The 24,431-nt window shown below is 39.0% G+C and overlaps 2 protein-coding genes across 4 annotated transcripts; one reads left to right on the top strand and one right to left on the bottom strand.

The window, feature by feature from the left end:
- On the bottom strand, nt 1-8,015 carry kif2c (kinesin family member 2C). Of its 3 annotated transcripts, none has more exons than XM_028592896.1 (23): nt 7,779-8,015; nt 7,613-7,689; nt 7,415-7,509; nt 7,004-7,105; nt 6,629-6,677; nt 6,507-6,542; nt 5,651-5,800; nt 5,185-5,304; nt 4,722-4,819; nt 4,515-4,610; nt 4,382-4,436; nt 4,108-4,270; nt 3,390-3,480; nt 3,228-3,291; nt 2,881-2,972; nt 2,622-2,764; nt 1,883-2,096; nt 1,505-1,615; nt 1,255-1,322; nt 1,045-1,123; nt 865-945; nt 669-762; nt 1-171 (listed from the first exon to the last, which is right to left on the bottom strand). In XM_028592896.1, exons 2-23 carry the CDS (start codon nt 7,671-7,673, stop codon nt 110-112), a joined length of 2,124 nt encoding a protein of 707 aa, XP_028448697.1. In that variant the 5' UTR covers nt 7,674-7,689; nt 7,779-8,015; the 3' UTR covers nt 1-109. The 3 variants fall into 3 exon arrangements, with proteins under 3 accessions (XP_028448697.1, XP_028448699.1, XP_028448700.1); XM_028592898.1 differs by having other exon boundaries at nt 7,890-8,015; XM_028592899.1 differs by lacking the exon at nt 6,507-6,542 and having other exon boundaries at nt 7,613-8,015.
- Nucleotides 8,016-16,183: 8,168 nt separating this feature from the next.
- On the top strand, nt 16,184-17,841 carry LOC114565684 (uncharacterized). The gene is made up of 2 exons (XM_028593875.1): nt 16,184-16,400; nt 16,589-17,841. The coding sequence occupies exon 2, from the start codon at nt 16,619-16,621 to the stop codon at nt 17,366-17,368; it is 750 nt and encodes a 249-aa protein (XP_028449676.1). The 5' UTR covers nt 16,184-16,400; nt 16,589-16,618; the 3' UTR covers nt 17,369-17,841.
- Nucleotides 17,842-24,431: the final 6,590 nt, after the last annotated feature.

Raw genomic sequence — 24,431 nt, 5'->3', positions numbered from 1 at the left:
TAGTGTTTCAATACATTTATTTAATACAGTTGTTAAAAACATTTAAATCAAACTGCTTAAAAACGGACATTTTTAATAAACACTTTGTGAGCAAGTTGGTGGGTTCTTCTCAGTAGGTTTGCCTTGCCATGCTCTCTTTTTCCACAGCAGTCTGCAAAGTCTGTAATGTGTCTGTGGATGACAGATAAAACAGAATAAATAAAAAAAGGTAAAACCTGTATCCACCCAGATTTTGGTCCTTTACTAATGCAGTTAGCTAGTCCTGGCATTTGATCTCATGACATTTGATCTAGTCAGCACAAGGTTTCTCCTGCGTCTCCCCTGGTCAGCATGTAGTAATAACAGGTTTGCTAGATGAACAATTTGAAAAAGACCATACAGTCCATCATTGCCCCAAACTACTACATAGCCTCCATTTGAATCCAGATAATGCTCATACCCTAACTTTTTTTTTATTTATAAATTTAACTTAGTTTCCCCCCCACAAAAGCGTTCTCATCTGGTCTGCAGAAACAGACAAACAAAGACTTAAACAAAGTTCAAGTCTCCGTGAGAATGGTACAGTTTGCTGCGTTATATTCAATAGCAGTCCAATTAGGTCTGATTTTTTTGTAGTAAATTACTAAACAGACAAAAACAAACAAGATCAAGCTGTGGTTTGTACAAACCCATTAATTTCTTTGCATAATCCACCAGGTCGGGGAGTCCTTCCACAACATTGTAAGAGGTTTGGCTCATTGCATTGATGTGTTCATTGGCCCTCTGAGAAACAAAAGTTTGAGGACTTAAAAAGCTGATTAAAAAATAAAAAGGATTATTACTATTCCTGTATGCTGTAAAGAAGAGCAGACTTAAGAAAACTACCTGAAACTGTACAAAAACCTTCTCCTCCAGCTCTGCCACTTGCGATATGGCATCATATACACTGGTATCCACAACAGATTCCTACAACGCACAAAAGCAAACCGCAAAAACTTTAGCAAATTATACATACGATATAATTAATATTCATTAGGATTTAGGACTGATCTTGTGCAAGTTGACCTCCTCTGTGGAGCTATTTATAGGCTCTTGTGCCTTAGCTTCTCTGGGGACCTTGGATTTGCCATTCAGTTCTTTCACTCTGCCAAAGATCGGAAAAATGTTTCAAGTTTTATCTTCCCAGGCATGATATTTTTTTCATATTAAAATGTAGGACTCTCTTTCACACAAAACATAACGACTTAAGTCAAACTCCATAGGATAAATATGTACCTGTCCGCATAACGTAGTGTGTTCATTGTGTATTCACATGAAGTCATGCCTGGAGACACCATAGCAATCTATAAAATAAGAGAAGGGAAAATATGTGTACATACGTTCTGTACTTAAACCCACACATACTTATTCACAACAGAGTTTGTGCTTGTTTGGTGTGAATCTGCATCAACCATTACAATGTATGCAGACCATAATACACTGTATGCCAAACTTGGAGTAAATCAAGTATGGTGTTTTAATGTACCATGCACGTCTTGGACTTTTCTCCAACGAAGGAGTCCCTGAGGACTTTGGTCAACGTGCTCATTCGGAAAGGAATGTGATCGCTGTTCATTCCCAGTGAGCGAATACACTCCTACAGGACACAAGAGTGAACACACAGACATGTTAGGTGTAATTTTCGATATCTTTTTAGGTGCTTTGCATGCATATTTAATATTTGGACAGAGCTCTGAGAATGCCAGGAGTTAAGCATTTTACTCTTCTTTACGGTCTCAATTTGAGAGAGCCATGGTTACATGGCATCTAGCTGAGGTGCAAGAGAGAAAACTGGCTCTTCTCCCTTTTCATCCACATCTAAGTATATATTTGGCGTGTGCACGCCACAGCAGCTGTAGTCTACCTTGAGAGCCAGCAGGCTGCGGTTGATCTCAGCAGTCTCCACTAAAGTGCTGCGGTCATTGCTACTGACGTCAGTGCCGCGCTCATTGCCAGCCAAGTCAATCAGTGAGAATTTGCCATGCAGCGTGGTGGCACGGTCATTGCGCCGCAGGGTGATCTGAAGAATGGCATGAGAGCGGGAGGAGTTGGCGTTGGCAGAGGTCTGGCCTGATGTTCTGGAAAGACAGCGGGGACAGAAGGGAAGGGAAAGCAGCAAAGTTAATGTTGTATATTTTTCGAGCTGAAGAATGACACAAATGCAAGAAAATTCATGTCTGATTCTTAAGTGAAATCATCGCCGTAGCACCTGTGCGATACAGCTTTTTGCACTGCGTGTGTGAGAAAGAGCCGCTTGTTTGTGAGTGAGATGAATCAATCAATCAATGAAGCACATCACTATTCTATTTGGTTGTAGTCTGTAGTGTGACGGCACCTGGATGCGAGCAACAGATGTGATTAAAAAAAATAATAAAAAATAAGTACTATGTTAACTTGAAAGATCATGGAATTTTATTTATACGGCACTGGAGACTTCTCGGAGGAAACAATGTTTTTGCTCTTCTCCTGACTACAGCCCTGAATGCTTTGTCTTTGTAACAGCTAGGCAAAACGTTTACCAGGAGTTTAGAGAGAGGAATGAAAAAGTTTGAAGAAATATGTACCTTGACATCGCAACATAAACATTCTTAAGACATAAGTACCTGCAGGCACTGCCCTGCTGGATCATCTTGATGACCTCTTCTGCGCTGGACACATAGACCTCCTCCAGGCCAACCACCTGAACCTGCTGTCTGTCGTCCTCCAGAACACGGAGCTTGGCCTTCTTATTCAGGAGGTCATACACCTGAATCAAAAAGTATATTTCACTTTTAAGATAACTTGAATAAGCTGATTTTAATGTAAAATATTCTTAATAAATGTGTTCATGGAGGTAGAAGGTTTTTTTTTTTTCCTTCTTACTTTTCCATTGTAAATCTCAAAGAAGCTGACATAAGCAGAGAGGTCCAGGTTAGCATATCTCCGGTGGTTCAGGTAGGTGAAAACATCCTGGGCTAGAAGGGAAAGACTCAAATTCTTCAAAATAAAGTTACCATGTAAAAAGGCCAGTTTAAGACAATCCTGAGTGTAGTTTAAAGAGAAAAGCAATGGAGAGGCAATGGAGACTCCTATCCTGAGTTAACTGGAACAAATACAAAATCATGCTGATTTGATGGATTCCCGTTAATCTTAATGTGAAAACCAAGATTTAGTATTTCCTTCTACACAAAGTGCATGTAGAGCCATTGGGTGGATATTTGCGGCCCTACCTGCCAAGGCGTAGATTCCTTTAGCACTGTTCTGCTGCCTCCCTGTGAAATCACCTCCCATGGTCTAGGGAGATAATGTGCCAAACAAGCAAAAAAATAAATAGATTTTTTACAAATGCTGCTTCAAGACAAGTCAACACCAAACAGCAAGCAGAGGCTTACATGAGTCTTCCCACTTCCAGTCTGGCCGTAGGCGAAACATGTTGCCATTCCACCTTCGAAAATGGAATGCACTAACGGTTTGGCTGTGAACCTGAAGAAAAATAAAATAAGTTAATAATAGCTTTTGTCATAAATTGACCACTTTGTAAAACCCAGAGAAGACCGCAATGGCATGTTTACATATTACACCTTGAGTTTTTACTCCTGATCAACATTTTACTGAACAGATACACTATAGTAAACACTGCTATCTACACTTTCCCACGTTATTTACAGCTCTGGGAAACGAGAAATAAATCCCTTGAAAGATGACAAATTCCTTAAATCATATCCACCATGAAGAATTTCTGTAAAAGCTTGTAAACACACTCCCATTTTATTTATTTAGGAAGCCTGCAATCAGATCCACCTTGTTGCTAGTCTATATGAACAGCGTTTCATTTACAGGATAGTTCCCGTGCCGCCGGAGGATGTCCCTTATTTTCGGCCGGATGTCCCTCACGTTCCGCTTTCTTTGTGTCGGTATTCTAAACTCAGGTTGATTCGGGAAAAATCCTCCGAGCTAGAACCGCCAATCCAATTATAACCCAGAGCAAGTTTTTGCTGGAATGTTGTGTGGACTAGCCAGACCTTCCTCCGCAGCGCTGTGAAGGAAGGTCTGGGAATGCGAGACTACATTGTTGCTAAATAAAAAAAAAAGGACAAATGAGGACATTACTTGTAGACCAGGTCGTTGGTGGCGGTCTCATTAAAGGAGTAGTCAAAGTGGAATGTTTGGTTCTCCAAGTACTTGGTGAGGTCCACCTTCTGTTTTGGCTCATGGACAAGCAGAGTACCTTTTCCAGGTACAGACACCACATCAATCTCCTTTTTATTATTCTCTGGAATACATACAAATGTCAAATTCAGCAATTAAAAACAAACCAAAAACTTAGGGAGAATATTTTTGCATGATACTGTATACAGGATGTTAGACATCACTCCCAATATACCTTGTTTGTTAAGGGGGCGCTTGCGAACGCACACACAGATCCTGTGAGGTTCAATCTGTAAAAACACAACATGTGCTATAAGTATGGCGATACAATTTCATACAAGGCAGATCATTCTTGAGTCCAAACGTACGTGCTCATTTGTTGATAAGGGGTTTATTTCCAAGGTCTCTCTGAAGTCTTGGATCATCTCATAGAACTTCTGGTTTGGTCGGGGAGCCTCTCCAAACTAAAATTAATTAATGGAAATACAATGTGAGATGGAACTTCTGTGTATAAAAGTTCCTACCAATTAAAAACAAGATATAAACGGCAGAATACGTTTTTTTAAAAAGCTCACCTTTCCTCTCTTTGTCTGCATGTCGGGGGGCTTTACAACACAAGACAGCCTTTTGTTGCCTTTGTTTAGCTCTTTAGAAACCACAGATTTTCTTTTGCCTGAAGTGCATAGAGATGATGTACTTTCATTTTTTGTTAGATCAAAAAAACTGATGAATACAAATCTCATTCTCATCACTGCAATATCCAACAAATCTAGTTACAGAATTCCTTGTATGTAACAGATTATGAACTACCCGTTTATACTTCCCAGCGAACATAGAGTTGATACAATCTGTGTGTACCTAATCACCAAAATATTTTGTCCAAAATAAAACAATCCTTTAAAAAAAAGGAGAAAATGGAGGCTGCACTTGTGACATTAATGTGTAGAGCTTTCTACCTTTGTGTATGGGATATGCTATAGATCTAAGTGATCCAGTGGATAAACAGGATATCATGTTGATGTAAAATGTGTAACTGACCTTTGACTGAAGATGGAGGAGGCATTATCTCAGGTTCATTTTCCTTTATTGCCTCACGGACAAAATGAAGCGACTGTGTTGGTTTGGGCTCATTCTTTCTATGTTGCTGATTATGAAGTGCTAGATAAGGCGAAAGAGTGGACTCGAGTTTATAAAGTAAAAAATAAAAAATAAAAAAAAAGGTATACAATTATAAAGTACAAATATTTTGAAATTACTGAACAAAGAAAGCATTAAAATGATTAGGTTGCACATTGAAAATACCTGTTCTACATCTTGTGATACTACTGCTAATGTGTCATGTGGATGTGCAAAATATACTGTATGGGCAGGTCCAGCAATTACCCGTCAGTGAGAACAACAGTACCCAAATGTTGAAACAAGTATGTGTCTTGCCTCAGTTTGTCTCATGTTTTTGGGACAATGTTCTAATTTTTGAATTGCTTTTCAGTAGATCAATACCAACCAGAGTTTGTGAGGAGTGATGATGAAGAGGGGAGATTAGGGTGGACCGTCTCCAAGTTTGCATGAGAAGACTCGGAGGTTGGGACTGATGCTGGAACAGGGGCCGGGGACTGGAACAAACACGTCTGCCTAGTCTGAGACCGATTGGCAACTGAAAGTAAGACAAATCCAAGTCAAACAGCTGCAGTATGAGTGTCAGTGTCTTAAATTAAGTATTGCTAGCATGGTTTTCCTGGGGTTAAATGTACTCCAAACCATGGTACAAAAGAAGGAAACACTGTACATGGCTGTAGTCTGCCAAATGAAGAGTGACCACAGGAACAAATTTGCCAGTCTGAAAAAAGATCCTTCAGACACCCAGAGAAGTGACCCACGAAAGATCAACACAGGTGCAGAAAAGCGGAAACTAAAATGCAGTAGATATTTAAATTTGATTATTTTTGACCAAATTAAAGTGTTATTTTAAGTCAATTGTGGGGAAAAAGCAGTGCATTGTATTATAAGAGTACACTCTATCCCAAATGGATAAACAAGCTTGTACAAATGCTGTACCTTTGTTATCAGTGATGATACTGAGCACTCCTTTCCCCTTTTATTCCTACCCACAATTTAGAGCAGATTAATGGTCAAAAAGATAGTAGTGCATGCCCAAAGTTATCCATTTGCAATCATGTTCCCCAATCGTTAAACTGAAGCAGATGATTCTTTACAAATAATCAGTGGCCAGGCCTGAGTTGTGCTCTCCAAGGATTGTGGAATGCTTAGCACTTACACCTCGTTCCCATTGACAGAAGAGTGATTAGAAATTAAGAGTAATTTGCTTTAGAGAGAGAGGGGAACATGCATGGCATGCCGACCTGACTCTTCATCTATGGTGACTGGTGGAGCAGAGGCTTTTGGAAGGAAACAAGCTGTTAGGAGCCAAATTACACAATATGGCAATCTAAAAACAAGCAACTAGTACAATATATTTACTCACAGGAGGGAGGGGCAGGAATTCTGGATGAGCGCAGTCGACCCTCATACTTCTATAGAAAGACAGAGACAGACAGAGAGAGAGAGAGAAATTGTTTATTTAGAAGCTTTACAATGATTACCCCTTTCCATCCAGGAGTAATGTTCTACCCCATATTTCACTATCAAATGGATAAGTCAAAATGACCATTCAACTTTGACATTTCTTTGTCATTTATTGAGAGTGGAATTGTTGTAGGAGAGACAAAACAAGGAAGCAGCTCAGATACGATTATTTGATTACAACTGTGAAGTTCCAATTCTTAGAACTATGGTCCAGCCTGTTGGAAGTGACAACAAGCTCTAGTTCTTTGTTGTGTGGAAAAGTAAGGTGACTTACCTTGTCTGGAGCAGGAGGTGCTGGGTCAGAAGCGGGCTTTGTGACGGTCTTTATATGGTCCAAAAGCTCTGGGTTGAGTGTACATAACTCAGTCAAATCAACCTAAAATCAAACAAAAAAATAACTTAGATTAGATGTCAACTTGCTTAATACATGACACACAGAGTGATGGCGGTTTCACATGAACGGGCCGAATGCTGGTTGTCCTGTATGGACTGGCTGTGTCCTCCTCACTGCTCTGTATTATTATAAACTATGATGATTTACATTTATAATGTTATTATAGACTGACTTTCTCTCAGCGGCCTCAACTAACGTTAATTGACTTCCAGCGTCCCAGGCAGGTTTCACATTATCACAACCAAGGTAAGGTTAACACATGTATTTTCTGTGTATTTTGGACTTACTTACCTCCTTTCCTCGGCAGATCTTTCTTTCACTCCATTCAACCATAACCGTAGACTTGACGGTATCCGTGGACTTCACTGTTGCCATATGTACTCGACCTGGTTTACAGACAAACAAACCGCAAGTCACCGTCAAATTTGTTAACTAAATACAGCGTTATTATTTAGGGTAAAAGTTGCAATAAAAACAACACCAGCTCACCATCACTGCGACTGATTTTTACAGAGAGTCCAACAAGAAGCCTGGAAAGGCTGGTCTCCATTGTAGCTTTTTTTGTGCTGTAACGTTAACGGAGAAATTAAAATCCCGGTAACGTTAGCTAGCTAAACATTTGAAAACGAGCTAACGTTTGATTAACTCGCGCTACCTAGCAAGTTCACCGTGGTCGCTTTAAAACTATTTCACCTTTTCGTCGACAAGTCAACTAATAATCTTGTTTGTCTTTTCTCACCAACTAACGTCAAAACCAAACTTTTACCTAGCATACGTGCCAATTTCAACGCCGCCAAAGTTTGAAACTGGTGTTCCGGGTACTGAAGGATCTGATTGGTCCTCGGCGGCCTTCTTTTTTTATGGCATTTTTTCAAATTCAAATCCAAGAGACCGACATCCGCCTGTGTCACCAGATTCGTCACACAATAGAGAGCCGAAGTCCCGCCCCTTCCCGTGGACCTCATGGGACCTTAAAGATGAACTGAACTGAAATAATCAGCGTTGATAATGTGTTGGTTATGACAAATAAAAATGAATTACACAAAAAAAAAAAAAAAAAATCAATATAGCTTTTTTTAAGCAACACAAAAACAAAAAATCTACGTTTGTTAGAACGCTGATAATTTCGATGACGTCACTGGCATGGTAGGACCTGCGAAGGTTTATAGGCAGCATATTAAATACACATGAAAATGAGTAATTTTAATGGCATGGGTTAGCATTTGAGCCTGTGAGGGACAAGCCTGTAGTATCTGACTACCACCACATGGAGGATGATCAGTTTCCGGCTACACCTTCGGATCATTTGGGGGGAGTGACCTTCTTATTAGGCTCGTTCGAGATGAGCCAGATCTGCGCAGAATCGATCACCGGCGATCGCCGCCCAATGCATGCTGGTTAGATTCTTGTCCGACTTGATCCCGACTTGCTCTGACGTCATGCACACGTGGGCAACGATAATCTCACGAGACCAAGGCGGCCGCAGTTCTGAGCCGCAGGTAGCGCAGCTGCTTTTCACATAGACAAGAGCCAGGCGGACGCAGGCGGACCCAGGGCATGCTGGGAAACGCCGGCCTCTCAGCTGATCGAACAGCTGATTGGTTTAGAGTCGACTCAACATGACGACGTTTTATATAAACTTTTTATTGATTTTGAATCGGAGGGATTTTAACTGCTATTTGTCTCATTTAAAGGCTTATTCTGTACAGAACACCTGTTGTGAGGCTGATAGTTATGTTTAGAACACAGAGAGACTAAATATCTTCAGATTAGGGATCATCTACAGTCTGTTGTTAATTAAAATCAGCAACAGATCACATGTAGAGCATTCTGACAGCTACTCTGTCATAATAAAATCAACTGGAGACTGTGTACAAGCTGATATATGGGTCTGATAACATTTTATTAAATCGGAATCGGACCACAGTGTTTATGTCACTTCCTGTTCAGCCTGAAGGCTGCTGGAATCAGCTGGAAAACTGTCCGACTTGAGAGCGGACTTTTGTCACCGCCCCCCGCTGCTGCCGCCTGCTCTCGTCCGCTTTACAGGCGAGGCGCAGTTCATCTCGAACGAGCCTAATGTCTATGGGAGTGACTGGTGTGTGTGTGGGCGGCGAAATTATGAATCCCACTATGGCCACGCCAAGACCCGCCCTATGCCTACCTCTGATTGGCTGAGCTAACTGAGGACGACGCACGCTGCCGCTCCGCGTGCCATTCCGCGTATCACGCTGCCCCTGAAGCTATACTGCTGCTTCGGATGACACTGCAGCGACACTGCAGCGTTAACGTTATAGAAACTTAAGAAAATGAGCCAGATGAAGCTGATGCTTCACGCAGTAACGTTACAAAAAACCTATGGGGTTGTCGCTCTGGGATGGGCGAGTCTAATGCTGTGAGGGAAAAAAAATACAGTATAATCACTACAAAAAAACTAGACAACACCACTGATTCAATTTAATCTTTATTAAACACACACTAAAGGCAGGCTTATCACTCATTTCATCATTATAAAATTTTGACTCAGATCAGTAGCCTAATAACCACTCAGAATTACCATATTGAAAACAATTCATACAGTAGGCCTATACATAGCCTGTATTGTTGTACATATTAGGTTAAGTTATGTTGAATACATGCATACATTAATTAAACAAAAACACGAGTCAAAATGTCATCTTTGACACATAATCTTTCCATTGGTACAAACGATATTAATATACGTCATTTAGTTGTTTCATTTGTAAGGCTACGGTTGGTGCAAACGATATTAATATACGTCGTTTAGTTGTTTCATTTTTCTTACCGTTATTAGCGTCTCCAGCGTCTCCTTTCTTGAACACATATTTCAAACTGCGCGGCGCCGGCGAAACGTCAGCGGCTGTGCTGGAGAGCGGCCGCGGCGCGGAGGTACTGGAGGTGACGTGTACGTGTAAGCCAATCAGAGGTAGGCATAGGGCGGGTCTTGGCGTGGCCATAGTTGGATTCGTAATATCGCTGCCTGACTGGCGTGTGGAGAGAACAGTGAGGTTGTTGTGTTTTTAGCGGTTCATTTTAAAGCCAAAAAAGTGTGTCTGTCAGTTGGTTACAAAGCTCCGCGTGAGCACGGGCTTTTATGACTGTCAATATAGCCAGCATCTACCGTTAGCTACTCCTCTGTGCTGTGGAGTAATGTCTGGCTATGTGAGAAAAGTGTCTAGCAACATTGTTGTGAATGCTGCGGTCTCAGCCTGGCCACCCCCGTGAACTTCACAAAAGTTAGCATTAACTTTAGAGTCTGGGCAGGAAAAAATTATAATAACTTTGCTAGTTTACCTTTTCATGGTTAAACAACATAACTTGGGGCAGGGGACCAATACCGTTAAAGTAAAAAAAAACTTGAGCTGGACACTGAAATTAGTGTAAAAACACCAGTATTTTTAATTGGTTGCCAGCTTTGTCCAGTGCAGTAACAAAAATAATTTTCCATGTCCTACCTGTGGGCTGGTGCCATTGCACCGTTTATTGCTCTTATAATGTAATTGGTACCATTTGTTGTCCAAAACATTTTTTAAATGGAACTTTGTCACTGGCATAAGTAAAAATCACATGTATATAGTGGATCCTCACAGTAACACCCATTCCTGAAGTCAACATGAAGCATTTGATGTAGCAATATATTCACTCGGCAGTTCTAGCGTCCGTATGTGCTGACCGCAGATCATGTAAAGATGGTACCTTTAAAAACATTTTTTAAATGGAACCCCGTCACGCATTAACACATAAAGGGAAAAATGGTGGACAGTGGAATGAAGCATTCTACCTTCTTCTTGACTTTAACGTTTGATGGTTTACCTCATGTTTGTCAAATGCCACGCCCTCTGAGTTGAAGCCACGCCCCCGCCAAATCAGGGCCAAAAGTCTCAAACCGAAAAAAAAATATCTGAAAGTGAAAAACAGATCTGAAACCGAAAAAAAAAAGATTTGAAGCCGTAAAAAAAAGATTTGAAGCCAGTTGAATCTATATTTTATTCAAACTGAAAGAAAAATTGGTACACTTATTTTTAGTTCAAATACATGGTTTTATTTTTTCCAAGTTTTGACCAAAACTTAAATTTTCAATTTCAAGCTTTATTTTTTCAACTATATATATTTTTTTTGAATGAACAAAACATTTGGCCCCGATTTAGCTCCATACGGGGGAGACGACTCTCCAGTATTTTGAATTGGTAGTGCAGTAACTATTTTAACCGCTAGCTGCCAGTATTACATACAATATTACATATTGCACCTTTAAACTTAACTGGTTCTCACTCTCCGTTTGTGCCATTTCTTCTTGATCCTGTTAAGACCATGTCTCCATCTGGCCACTTTGAGCTCTTGTATCAGTCAGATCCAGATGACACGACCGACCAGGTGAGCTCTCCTGCCTGATCATAAGGCATCATATACCTGTCAAGGCAGCTTTACTGTTTTTTCATGCCATGATACTCTCTCACTTATCCTACTGTGTTACTTTATGGGGCCAAGCCTCCCAGACAACAGTCAAACCATCATATCATTATACAAACAGGCACTGAAAATAATGGATCAGAAACCAACAAAGTGGCACCACTGTTTAATGGTACAGAAATACAAGCTTTTAAATTTTGATAACTTCATTAAGTTCTCTTTTCCTAAACTAACTTTTAAATGTGCAAATAATCTAGCTCCAGCTGTACTCTGTCCTTGTGGTCACGATTCTGTGAAATGTTGATGTAATATCTTAGTATATAATGTATCTGCTGCATGATTGTGTAATTCACACTGTGTAACTCCTGTTATGAGTTGATACTATAAATAAAATTGAATTGAATAGAATTGTCCCTGACAAATAAACCAATAAATAAAATAAAATTTTGCATTCAAACGAATAGTGGTCTGGAGTGCCTTGCTTTTTCAAATGCATGTTGAAGTTACGGTAGCCGTTATGTTATGTACCAAGAAGCTATTCAACATTTTTCAAAATGGTGGAGCGACATGGACATGGAAGCCTCCTTGGACTTAGCTGTCCACTGTAAATACAGATAAGATATTCTTCGCTTACGAGGATAAGTCAGATCATTGGCAGAGGTAATTTTACACCAATGAGGACAAATTAATGAAAGCAGACATTGATTTTAGCTAATAAAATACTAACAACATACACAGTGTACCTTTAAAGAGCTAAACATTTTATTTTAATAGTTTTTGTAGCTGAACGTGTACAGAAGTTAGATTGCAAAGACGATGTAAAACACTGTGTGTTCTTTGTCATTTTGCAGCTCATGTATTCATCTGGTCACTCACACCTTACATCTGAGCTGCAACCAAGTGACATCACCCCACAGTTACACTGTGATTCCTCATCTGAAGGCAGTGTTTCAGGTGCCGATTCAGAAATTGAAGATTTTCCAGAAGATGATCCATTTAGACATTTAGGTTTTGACACAGATATGGATTCGGTACTAATGTCAACAGGTACAAGGACAAGGGCTGAGGCATTGCTCATGGTAATGAGTCATGCAGCTAGGCATAATACAGTATAACCGGAACACAGCTTGATGATTTGTTAAAGCTCATAGTCTATTTGGCAAAGAGGTGTTACCCAGATCGAAATATTTGTTCAACAAGGTATTTAAAAACAACTCAGACATAGTGGAGTTCCATTTCTACTGCAAAACCTGTAAAATATACATTGGCACACAGGAAGACATAAAAGACAAAAACATTGCACAGTGTGCAATATGTAGTGCTCCTGTTGAAATCAGTTCCTTGGACAGTGCAAGTTTTTTTGTCAATGTACCAATTGCACCTCAAATTCAAGCACTGCTAGAAAATCCTCAGATCCAAAACAAAATTGTCACAAAATGAACATGTCATTTCTGACATATATGATGGTGAAATGTATAAAAACCTTTCAAAACCAGGTGGAATTCTGTCAAATCCAAACAATTTATCATTTAATTTCAATTCTGATGGCTCTCCTGTGGACAAGTCTTCCACATTTTCAATATGGCCCATACAGCTAAATTTAAATGAGCTACCCCCCAAAATGAGATTTCAGAATGTTGTCATGTCCATTTTTCTCAAACCCTTTGTTGATCAGGCCAAAATACTGGCATGCAAAGGTGTGTCATGGAGAAAAGATGGTACCTGTGTAAACAGCAAAATAGTTGGACTCTGTTGCTGTGTAGATTCAAAGGCAAGACCAACCATGCAAAACACCAAACAATTTAATGGGTACTTTGGTTGTGGCTTCTGTTTACATCCTGGTACTCTAGTGGAGAACCAAGTGAAGTACACTGTGACTACCACAGAATATCCTGAGAGAGAGGCCAAAAAAATGCTGGCAGATATGGAGCAAGCAGTGGCACAAAACAGAACTATCAGAGGAGTGAAAGGTCCATCACCACTCATAAACTTGCCATATTTTGATATAGTGCAGGGTTTTGTTACAGACTATATGCATGCTGTTTTACTTGGTGTCATTAGACAACTCACAGAGCTTCTTTTAAGCAAAAGTGATCAAACATACTGTATTGGGAGTCCCAATAGTATGAGGGTGATAGAAAACAGGATCAAGGACATAAAGCCACCACACCTGATAACACGACTACCCAGACCCCTTGCAGAGTTCAAGTACTGGAAAGCCTCAGAGTGGTGAGCATGGCTCCTGTTTTACATTTTGCCAGTCTTGAATGGCGTGCTTCAACCACACTATTTGAAGCACCTAGGCCTTCTCGTGTCTGCAGTTTTTCTACTGTTGAAAGAGAATATCACCTTCCAAGACCTCAACAAAGCAGATGAAATGTTGTTTGAGTTTGTGGTTAGGTTTCAGTTGCTGTATGGGGAAGCATCTATGACATTCAATGTACACCTGCTAACTCACCTTGCAAAGTCAGTGAAATGGTGGGGACCACTCTGGGCACACTCTGCATTTGTCTTTGAAAATTCAAATGGTGGTCTCTTGAAACTGGTTCACGGAACAAAGTGTGTAGCCCTGCAGATTGTGAACAAATTCCTTTTGCACAGAGCAATACCTCTCTTCACCAAAAGGTATGCAGTTAATGAACAAGTTAAGGAGTTCTGTTTGGAATTGACAAATAACCCAAGAGTTAAGAGTTCCACAAAATGTCAAGACACAACTGTCCTGGATAATGGCAGGGTGACTGAGACAACTGATGATGATAAGAGTGCCTTCATTTCTGCACAAAAACGTGCACAGGAGAATGGTGCATAAAGGACTGGTCTATACAAGCAAAAGCTATAGCTTGAGTAAGAGACGAAAGGATTGCTTTTCAAAACTAAGTGATGGTGTTTATGGAGAAATTCATAATATCATATCCTTAACTTCAGAAGGGAGTACAGAAATTGTTGTACTTCTCAAAAAGCTTCTAACACATGCATCATTTCCTTTATCACAAGGTTATGGGTTTGTGTCACACATCAGACTTGTAAGTGGAAACCTTTTTTCTCCAGTGTGTCTGATTTCAGTAGATAGGTTAGAGCAGAAATGTATGGTTTTAAAAATGGGTGATCAGACGTACATTTGTGACTTTCCAAATGTACATGAGAGAGACTAGGCATTATCGTTGTTGAGGTGGGGGTGGAAGGTTCTCTTTTCAAGAGTAGATGATTTTGAGTTTGACCTGCCGATACTGATTTGAGCCAGAGTAATAAAATAAATGTACTGGGTTGAAGAAGAATTGCAGGCAATTTCAACACGTAGCTCTGTTTTTGCTGCCTACACCGTGTTATCCTTAAGCCTGTTGGGTGCTAACTCTAGCAGGAGGATAACATGGTGTAGGCAGCACCGATTGGTTTCGTTTTTTCTTGCTACTGACAACACTCCAAATTTACATCCAACAGAGCTACGTGTTGAAATCGACCGGAATTCTCCATTTAAGATGAGTTCTTTGATGGCGAATAAAAGGCTTGATCCAACGAAGTAGCTCATCCAATCAAATCAAAGAATTGACATCAATGCTGCTGCCAGTTCTGCCGTTGTTTATCTTTTTCTTCTTCTTCTATTCCGTAGAAAGAGCAAAGTTGTTAGCCTTTCCTCATTAGCGCCATCTCTGTTCAGGAGAAGACTGCAACCAGCGCGGGTATAAATATTTACGGCGATCCCATGACGTCACATTTGTGCGCGCCAGCTGGGCTGCATCTACTGTGTAACAGCCTTCAGCGTCTCTGCAAGGTGCCGCGGTCTCATTGGCTGCCCTTCCTCCACCTCGATTCAAAATGGCCTCGTATTGGCTTCTCTTCCGCTGTCCAGCCATCCACGGGAGACATCTTTGTCGAGGGCATGTTCATGATGCTGATGTTACAGGCATCAAGCCTGTTAAACATGCCCTGTTTTGATTCCGGAAAAGGAGAGACAGGATACATTAGTGGTGTTTGTTCAGCAGGCTGTCCTCTGTCTTTATTAACAGGATTTATAACTTTCACTTTTCTTTTTCTCTCATTTAAACAAACTTCACATCTTTTTCATATTAAACTTCTTATTCACTTATTTCACAAATTTGCCATTCACATTGAAACACAAAAGGATCATATTTTCAACCACTGAAATAAATAGTATATTCTATGAACTAATTAAATTGGTGTTAGCAGGATAGCATTGGTTATATGTGAAAGACTGTAGATGTCTAAGTCCAGTGAATGTTAAGTGAAGTTATATTATTTTGGTATCTTTTAGTATTTTAAATTAAGCCAAGTCTTGTATGTGTATAATGTGGTAAATCGTTTGAATTTATGTGCATCTATTTTCTGTCAGACTGTTCTATATTATTTATCATCAGTTTGGTTACACCATTTATTTAATTTGTATACGTTTTAATATTATTTTAACATGCATCTTTATCAGAGAGCTAATACAGTAGAGAATGTGAATGTATGGGAACTGTATGCCATTGTCTCAGAAATAAACAAGCTTTGCCATGAGCAACACGCTAACGTCTGTGCTCTCTACTGATTTCAGTTTTTCTTAGGCTACGAGGTGCTTCCTAGCCTGTGTAGCCATTGCTGCTGGTCCAGATTCCCCCTAGGTCTGGTGCCGGTAACACACACTTATATTATCAATATCATTATCAATGTTCTTTGTGCGATAGACTACAGGCTCTGTACTAAAGCTGAAGATCTTTGCCCGAATCCGACGGGACCCGACGTGTTATACGACTTACAGTTCTCACGGACACAGACGCGCGATATCCTCCAGACAGGACGGGGGTTTTCAAGATGGCGGAGTGAGTGGCAGCACTTTCTGCAGGCTCCGGTAAAAAAAAATTTTTTTTAGTCCTGGAAATGTGATAAACTACTGTAACAACCCCTCTACTTAACAGCTATTCAATATAGGGTCAAAATTAAGTGACCAAAGTAAGCTATTACAACATTTTGGGGTTTTTTTTCTTCGTTTTTGTAACCATGTCTGACCATAACTACAACTTGGCTGCTCTCCATGAGGCATGTGATGATTTTGACATTGAGGAAGAAATGGAAGCGGAGCAACACTCCTCCAAAGAAGGCAAAATTAACAAGGACCACACGCCAGTTAAACAGCCGAATCCAAAGAAACCGAAACACCAAAGGGAAAGCGAGGACGCGAACACTGGCGCCGCAATTCTACAAGCTGTACAAGTTCTGACCAGAAAAATGGACGAGCAGATGGAACTTTTGAAGAGTTTTGACAGACGTATTGAAGCTAACACAACCACAGCAAAAGAAAAACGAGAGGAAATCTGCGTGCTTAAGGGAAAAATAGGAGGCCTTCAGAAAGAAAACAGCCTTTTGAAAGAAGCATGTGCAGAGCAAACCCGGTACAAAAGAAGGTGGAATCTGAGGATGATTGGCCTCACTGAAAAGGATGGAGAGGACACGAGAGAAGTTGTTATCGGGATATTGACGAAAGTTGTTCCATTGTCAGTGGAACGGCTGCGTGGCACCGTTGACACCGTTCACCGGCTGGGAAGGAAAGGTGACCCCGCTACCTCACAGAACACACCGAGAGCAATCATCATTCAATTCGGGATGAGAATGGTGCGGGACGATGTTTGGAAGAAGTCGAAGGATGCGAGAGTGTGTAAAGACATGCACATACGTTTCAAAGAAGACTTCTCCAAAGAAGACCGGGAGGCGCGTGCGAAGCTATGGCCACTGGTCCAAGAAGCCAGAAAGAAAGGTAAACGGGCATTTTTGAAAGAAGGATACGCTCTGATCGATAACCGGAGAGTAGACCCGAACTGAATTGTTATCATTTAAAGGGCTGTCAGTGATTCCGCCTACAATAACATTTTTCAGTGAAACGTTAGTCTTTTTGTTTGTTTGACATAAACGCTCCGATATATAAGTATAATGACACTAACCGCACTTTGTTTGCCAATGCATCACTGAACTTTTGTGGTTAAATAACCTGATGATATGATTGGAGCATGATTAATGTTACGTTAATGATTCCCATTTTGTTTTTTTGCACGCCAGTAGACTATATGACAGATACTGTCTACCCTGTTTACCTATGTTCATATATGGTACTAAAACTGCTCAACCCTTGCTATCTCTTGTTATGCCAAAATTAAGAATATTGTAATGAAGTAGGCGAAATTGTTTTTACATTTAAATAGGATTTTGCTACAATAGCTGTTAAGTTTGTAGGTTTCTCTTTCTGTCTCTATGGGTTCTAGAGGGCTAGTTACACAAAACATGTAGATTCAGGACTTACTACTCATTCCTGCGCGCATCGTTACACTCTTTTGTGCATTGTTTATAGATTATTCACTTATTACCTAAATGTTGTCCTTTATTTCTTTAAATACTAGGGGGATGAAAGATAATGTAAAACGTAAGGCTATTTTTCTTTTCTGTAAGGAGCAAAGGGCTAATTGTGTTTTTTTACAAGAAACTCACTCAGCTGAGGCTGACACAAAATTTTGGAAATTGCAATGGGGAGACTCTATCTTTTTCAGTCATGGAACGTCACACTCCGCAGGAGTTATGATTTTATTTAACAGATTTCCTGGAAAAATTATTGATCATAAAAGTGACTCTACCGGTTATTGGTTAATGGTCGTGACAGAAATGAATGGTATAAATTACATCTTATTATGTGTGTATGGTCATAACAAAAGAGCACAATGCAAAAATCTCTTCTCATCCTTAAGTAAGTACTTAGAGGAATGGAAAATGCTTTTTACAACAGATAGAGTCATAATTGGCGGAGATTTCAACCTAGCCCCTGATCTTTGGTTACCGTCAAAGAGACTTTGCCACACACTTGATGAAACAATACTTGAATTGATCACGAAAGCCAATCTAATAGATTATTGGAGAATGAAAAACCCAACCAGAAAACAATTTACCTGGTTCAACTCATCTAATAATGGCCAGTGCTCAAGATTGGATTATTGGTTATTATCAGACAATCTCATTAATGAGGTTAATAAATGTGATATTTCAGCATCACCCCTGACTGATCATTGTGTAATATCCTTGACACTTTCTCCGGGTGGTAAAGAAAATAACATAAATTCTATATGGAAATTTAACAATACCATTTTGGAAGATACTGAGTTTTGTGATGTAGTCAAACAATTGGTTAAAGAAGTAGGTGATTTGGAAATGTCTTTTATGAGTAAATGGGAATGGTTTAAATTCAAAGTTAAACAGATAGCTATCAGAACTAGTAAGCAATCATCAACACTTAAAAAGATAAAACAAAGGGATATCATTAGTCGCATCAATACTCTATGCTGTAAAAATGATTTGACGCAGCAAGAACAGACTGAATTAAACAATTTACAGTCCCATCTTGATAATATATATCTGGAAAAGGCCAAGGGAGCATTTATTCGTTCAAGGGCTCGTTGGATTGAAGAAGGGGAGAAAAACTCTTCCTATTTTTTTAGTCTAGAAAAACAAAGACAGACAAAGAAAAATATTCAGAAGTTAAATATCAATGATGTTATTGTTGAAAATCAAGAAGAAGTAAACGAAAACATTAAAGATTTTTATAGTAATTTGTATAAATCCCATTTTTCTAAAGAAGATTGTTATTTTTTCTTAAGTAAGATTCAGGGGTCTAAAAAGACAATAGAAGATAACTTTAAACATCTTATGGAAGGTAAGCTAAGAATTGAGGAGTTGGACTTGGCAGTTCAACAGATGTCCAAGGGGAAATCACCTGGAATAGATGGGCTAACCGTGGAGTTTTTCTCCTTCTTCTGGAATGATATCAGGGAAATGCTCTATAATGCCTATTTAGATTGTATTTCAAAAGGTAATCTTTCTCCCACTATGAAACATGGTCTCATCACTCTAATTCCGAAACCTAACAAAGATAATCTTTTATTGGATAATTGGAGACCAATTACCTTGTTATGTAACGATTATAAATTGCTGGCACTTGTTTATGCCAATCGTCTGAATGAGGGATTGCCACATATTATTGACAAATGTCAATCAGCTTTCATGAAGGGTAGGAACATACATAATCATACCAGACTGCTACTAGACATGCTTGATTATCGAGACTTCATTTACACTGATGCTTTTATCTTATTTCTTGATTTTTATAAGGCATTTGATACTGTTGAACATACCTTTTTATTTGAAATCCTAGATTTTTTAGGTTTTGGGAGCAACTTTTGTAAAATAATTAAGATGTTTTATACTGATATATATAGTTCTGTGTCTCTTAATCCTGGTATAACTCCTAGGTTTGAAGTGCTCCGCGGTATTAGGCAGGGATGCCCGATTTCTCCCAAACTGTTTATTCTAGCCACCCAATCTCTTATAATGTTCATTAATCACAACCCCAACTTGCATGGGATCTCAATATTTGACAAGGTATTTAAAATTAGTCAGTTTGCAGACGACACAGCAATCCTTTTAAGAGATAAGTTCATGGTTGATGTTGCCCTTGATTCAGTATCAATTTTCTCTAAAGCTTCAGGTTTAACCCTCAATATTAAAAAATGTGAGCTACTTCCCATTCACTCAACTGATTCTATCATCTCATCTATTGAGGTTAAAGCTGAAGTGAAATATCTAGGAATAGTTCTATCCAAAAATACTGTTAGAAGGGAAGATGTTAATTTTTCTAACCGTTTAACAGATATGAAGAAATCGTTGAGTCGCTGGCTTACTAGAGATCTCACTATCTTTGGTAGAGTCACTCTGTCTAAATCAGAAGGTATTTCCAAAGTAATTTATCCCTGTCACTCCCTATATGTTTCTTCCGGTAATGTTAAGAAAGCCAATTCAATCGTTTTCCAATTCCTGTGGAAAAACAAAACCCATTATATAAAGAAATCACAGCTGGTTAAAGAGTATGATATGGGTGGTATTAAAGCATTGGACTTTGAATCAATGTTTGGGACCTTTAAGATTAACTGGTTGAAAACACATCTATCACAACCAGATTCTATGTGGTTTCACATACCCAGACATCTATTTAGGAAAGTAGGAGGGCTTGATTTTCTTCTGCAATGTGATTTTGAGGTGACCAAAATTCCTGTTAAGTTGTCAAGCAAGTTCTCCAATATTGGAAAATGATATTTACCCATAACTTTTCTCCACATGGATCTACCTTATGGAATAATAGGGTCATTATAATCAATAGGAAATCATTGTTTTGGTATGATTGGTACGAAAAGGGCATTGTATTTGTGAATGATATTATAGATGACAATGGTAACTTTTTGGAATATAAAGCTTTTTTAGATAAATATAATCTAAACTGTACATATAGAGAATACAATAAGATCTGTAAAGCAATACCTGTACCATTATTACAGTTAATTCAAAACACATTGCTATATGCAAGATCAAGACCCTTACCGACTTTACCAAATTTAGTCATTAATGATTGTACTTTATTTGACAATAAATGTAATAATAAATGTATTAGTGATGCTTTGAAATCTAAATTAGTTTTTGGATATAACAGAGGATTGTGTGTACAGGTTCCGAACATGGACGCTTTGTCCATAGATAAAGCACATTTTAAATTCATTAAATGGCCTATTTCCCCTAAAGTCAAAGAGACTCACCTCAAAATAATCTACAAGATATATCCGGTCGCTGACTTTCTTAAGAGAAGATTCAAATTTGATGTTGACCCTTGCTTTTTTTGTGAGGTGGCTGATGAAACTCTGGACCACATGTTCTTTTTTTGCCCCGTGTCCAACTGCTTTTGGTCTGAGATACATAATTGGCTGTCCCTTAAGATGGATAATATCCCTACTCTGACCTTACCACACATCCTCTTTTATATGGATAATATAGATTCATCAATATCAGACTTAGTCAACATGATTATTTTAATGGGTAAATATCATATTCATTGCAGTAAGTGGAGATCTTCTAAGCCTTCCTTTGTTTGGTTTATAAATTACTTTAAATTGTTTTTTTCCTCATTGAAAAAGATCAAATCTACTAAGATTGCAAGGGAAATATGTAGTGACATATCTAGGAAATTAATGTTTTGATTAGTCTCCTTGTGTACCGCTCTAAATGTTAATTTTACTTTCTTTAGCCTTTTTTGCTTTTGACTTGTATTCTTTAGGCAGCTCCCCCTCTTTGTTTTGTTCTTTGTTGTTTCTTTTCTCAGGTAATTTTTCTTGTACATTGACAACATTTGTATTGTATGTAAGCATGTATATATTTCCCCAACGAGAGTTTTGTATGTTGGTGCTTTTTGTCAATAAAAAAAAAAAAAAAAAAGATATCCTCCAGACAGTGACGGACCACGTCTTTCTATGGAAAGCCAAAAGGGTCACAAGCCAAAAGGGTCACAATTCGCACGGCGTTTTGAACGGCGTATGTGGCGCCACCTGGCGTTTATTAAACGCCACTACACGTCTAATAAACGCCACCTGGCGGTTAATAAACGCCACCACGCGTGTGACGTCACCAGGCGTTTAATAAACGCCACCAGGTGCTTATTAGACACCTGGTGGCGTTTTGATAATAAACTCCGCCCTGTGGTTTCACAGCCAATAGATTTGAACTATAATCACCCAATCAGTAAAGAAGGAGGTCAGGCAAGACTAATCAAGCACAGATCTCCTTTGCAGCTTGTTTAAGTAGCCCAAAGAAAATGCCACAACTTTGAAGTATGTTAGTTTTGTATTGCCAGACATCAGTAGGCACTGGCTGCATACTTTATTTAATTAATCAATCCTAAAAAATACTGTACTCTTAATTCAACTACTAGGAACCAAAGAGTAGTTTACCAGAAAATCTGACAACTTTGAAAATCTTCTTGACAAAAAGGATTAATAGTTTCTGTAAAGTGCATGCAACATTCAAACCTAAATAAGTTTGTCTTATTTAATTACTGCAAAAAAATGCTATTTTGGTACAATTTCAGACAGTCACAGCTGTCTCACATACAGTCAGTTAAATAATAATTAGTTATATCTCAATAAAAACTAAATTAAAATTATAATGGCAGCATAGGGCACTATCATTTATTTAAATTCCAGTAAGCGCAGTTGACCCGAAGATGGCTAGATATATTAATTCTTTCCTCTACTTTCATATCTTTATGCAAAAAACACCCACTAGCGCTCTATATAAAGCAACTAAATTAAACATACGTGTCATACTTCATTTGACCTTTCAGGAGACTTACCTTGACACAGGAACAGCAGGTGTCAGATCCCTCAACACATTCAAATACTATGGTTTATGATATTGAGTCAATTGGACATTAAGTTGTAATGATAAATCCTTATAAGCATTTTAATTTATTTTTATTCCATGCATTACTAAAAATGTAAAGCTGAAAAATTGTACTGACAAACACAAAAGCATGACAGATATAAAACATGACATTTATTAAATAACATCAAAAATTCAGCAGCACTAGGGTGCAAGTAGTCCTTTGTGCATAGTTTCTGGTATATATTTATAAGGACCACGTGACATCACATTATTTTGCTGTCACCATTTTTGTGTCTGGTCAAAGCTAGGGGACCTACGTCATATCAACCCCAACAGCTAGAGGAGACGGATACGTGATAGGGCTGGGCGATATGGACCAAAAGTCATATCCCGATATATTTTGGCTGAATATCGATATACGATATATATCCCGATATTTTTTTCCGCAAAGTGAGAGCAAATGTTCAGTCAAAGCCAAAATCAAATATGACATGTCACAAGTAGTTTCATAGAGACAGTTGCAAAATCAAATAAATAATAAACCGGTTTCTTCACCTGGTTCATGATTAAATGCTCAGCTGTTCAAATAACAATAAAATGTAAACCTAAATACTGTATAACAGGAGTACCTTTTTTGAAATCAAAGCTCCATATTTGTGATTCGTTCCAAAGGTCAATTAAGCTTTTGATATTAATATAATCTACTTTGTTCAAAATGTAATGCCTCATGCCTGTAAGCCTAGGTTTATAGTCCCATTCTTCCACTTGATACTGCTTCCACTTAAGTAAACTAAAAGATGAACTATCGACTACAAAACAAAGAAACTAATTAATGTGTTAATACAAAGAATATTTATTATGATCGGTTCACAGATCTGAGTTCAAACGGAAACTTCACCCTTCTGAACTAAGAGTTTCTGCTTCAAGGTGAAGTTTAAAACAGACTGAAATGTCCAGGCTCATTCCTCCACTATTTATTTCTGTATGTATTTATGCGTTACATGTCATTTTAACGGGCACTGAGCTCCAGATCCTGCAGCCGCAGGCGGTCTCTGCTGCCCCGCTGTGGCTTCTCTCCGTCCGCCTGCCGCCGCAAACTTAGTGGAACTTTCCGCCCGATATCGACATACAGGTCGTCCTGGACTACGTGTAAGATCCTACCGATCACCACTCTGTCTTTGGCTGGTCCGATTTGGATCAGCGGGGACCAGCGCAGCAGCGAGGCAAAGCTGTGTTTTTCCGGGGAAGAGACGCTGCGGCCACACGGAGCTCTCCGCCTCCCGCTGCCGCCGGAGCTCAGATTGCTGGTCGAAGGCGGCATACATAATCATAAAACACATTGTCACCTGTTAAATGTTATTCATTGCTGTTTGTTCTTTTCATTTCCTCTATCGAACATAATTAAGCAGTACAAAAGTCCGGCATCTTTAGCGTTGATCTGAATGCTTCGGACCCCTGTTCCAAGATGGCGGCGGTTTTGACGTATGTTTAGAACCTCAAGGCGACATCTGTGTATATATCTATGGGAGCAAGGATCACATTTGAACTATATCGATATATGCGATATGGTCTAATTCCATATCTCATTTAAAAATATATCGATATATTTTTAATATCGATATATCGCCCAGCCCTAATACGT

The sequence above is a fragment of the Perca flavescens genome, chromosome 12 (assembly GCF_004354835.1).
Source record: "Perca flavescens isolate YP-PL-M2 chromosome 12, PFLA_1.0, whole genome shotgun sequence".
Classification (NCBI taxonomy): domain Eukaryota; kingdom Metazoa; phylum Chordata; class Actinopteri; order Perciformes; family Percidae; genus Perca; species Perca flavescens.
Note: the sequence above shows the minus strand (reverse complement) of the source record. Positions and strands in the feature narration are given on the sequence as shown.

What these genes read in the sequence shown, in the direction of transcription:
- kif2c (XM_028592896.1), bottom strand. Translation starts at nt 7,673, where the DNA reads ATGGAGACCAGCCTTTCCAGGCTTCTTGTTGGACTCTCTGTAAAAATC. An exon ending in AAAAATCAGTCGCAGTGATG is followed by an intron (nt 7,510 to 7,612) that starts GTGAGCTGGTGT and finishes TCTGTAAACCAG; the next exon opens with GTCGAGTACATATGGCAACA. An exon ending in CACCTCCTGCTCCAGACAAG is followed by an intron (nt 6,678 to 7,003) that starts GTAAGTCACCTT and finishes GTCTTTCTATAG; the next exon opens with AAGTATGAGGGTCGACTGCG.
- LOC114565684 (XM_028593875.1), top strand. Translation starts at nt 16,619, where the DNA reads ATGGAAGCGGAGCAACACTCCTCCAAAGAAGGCAAAATTAACAAGGAC.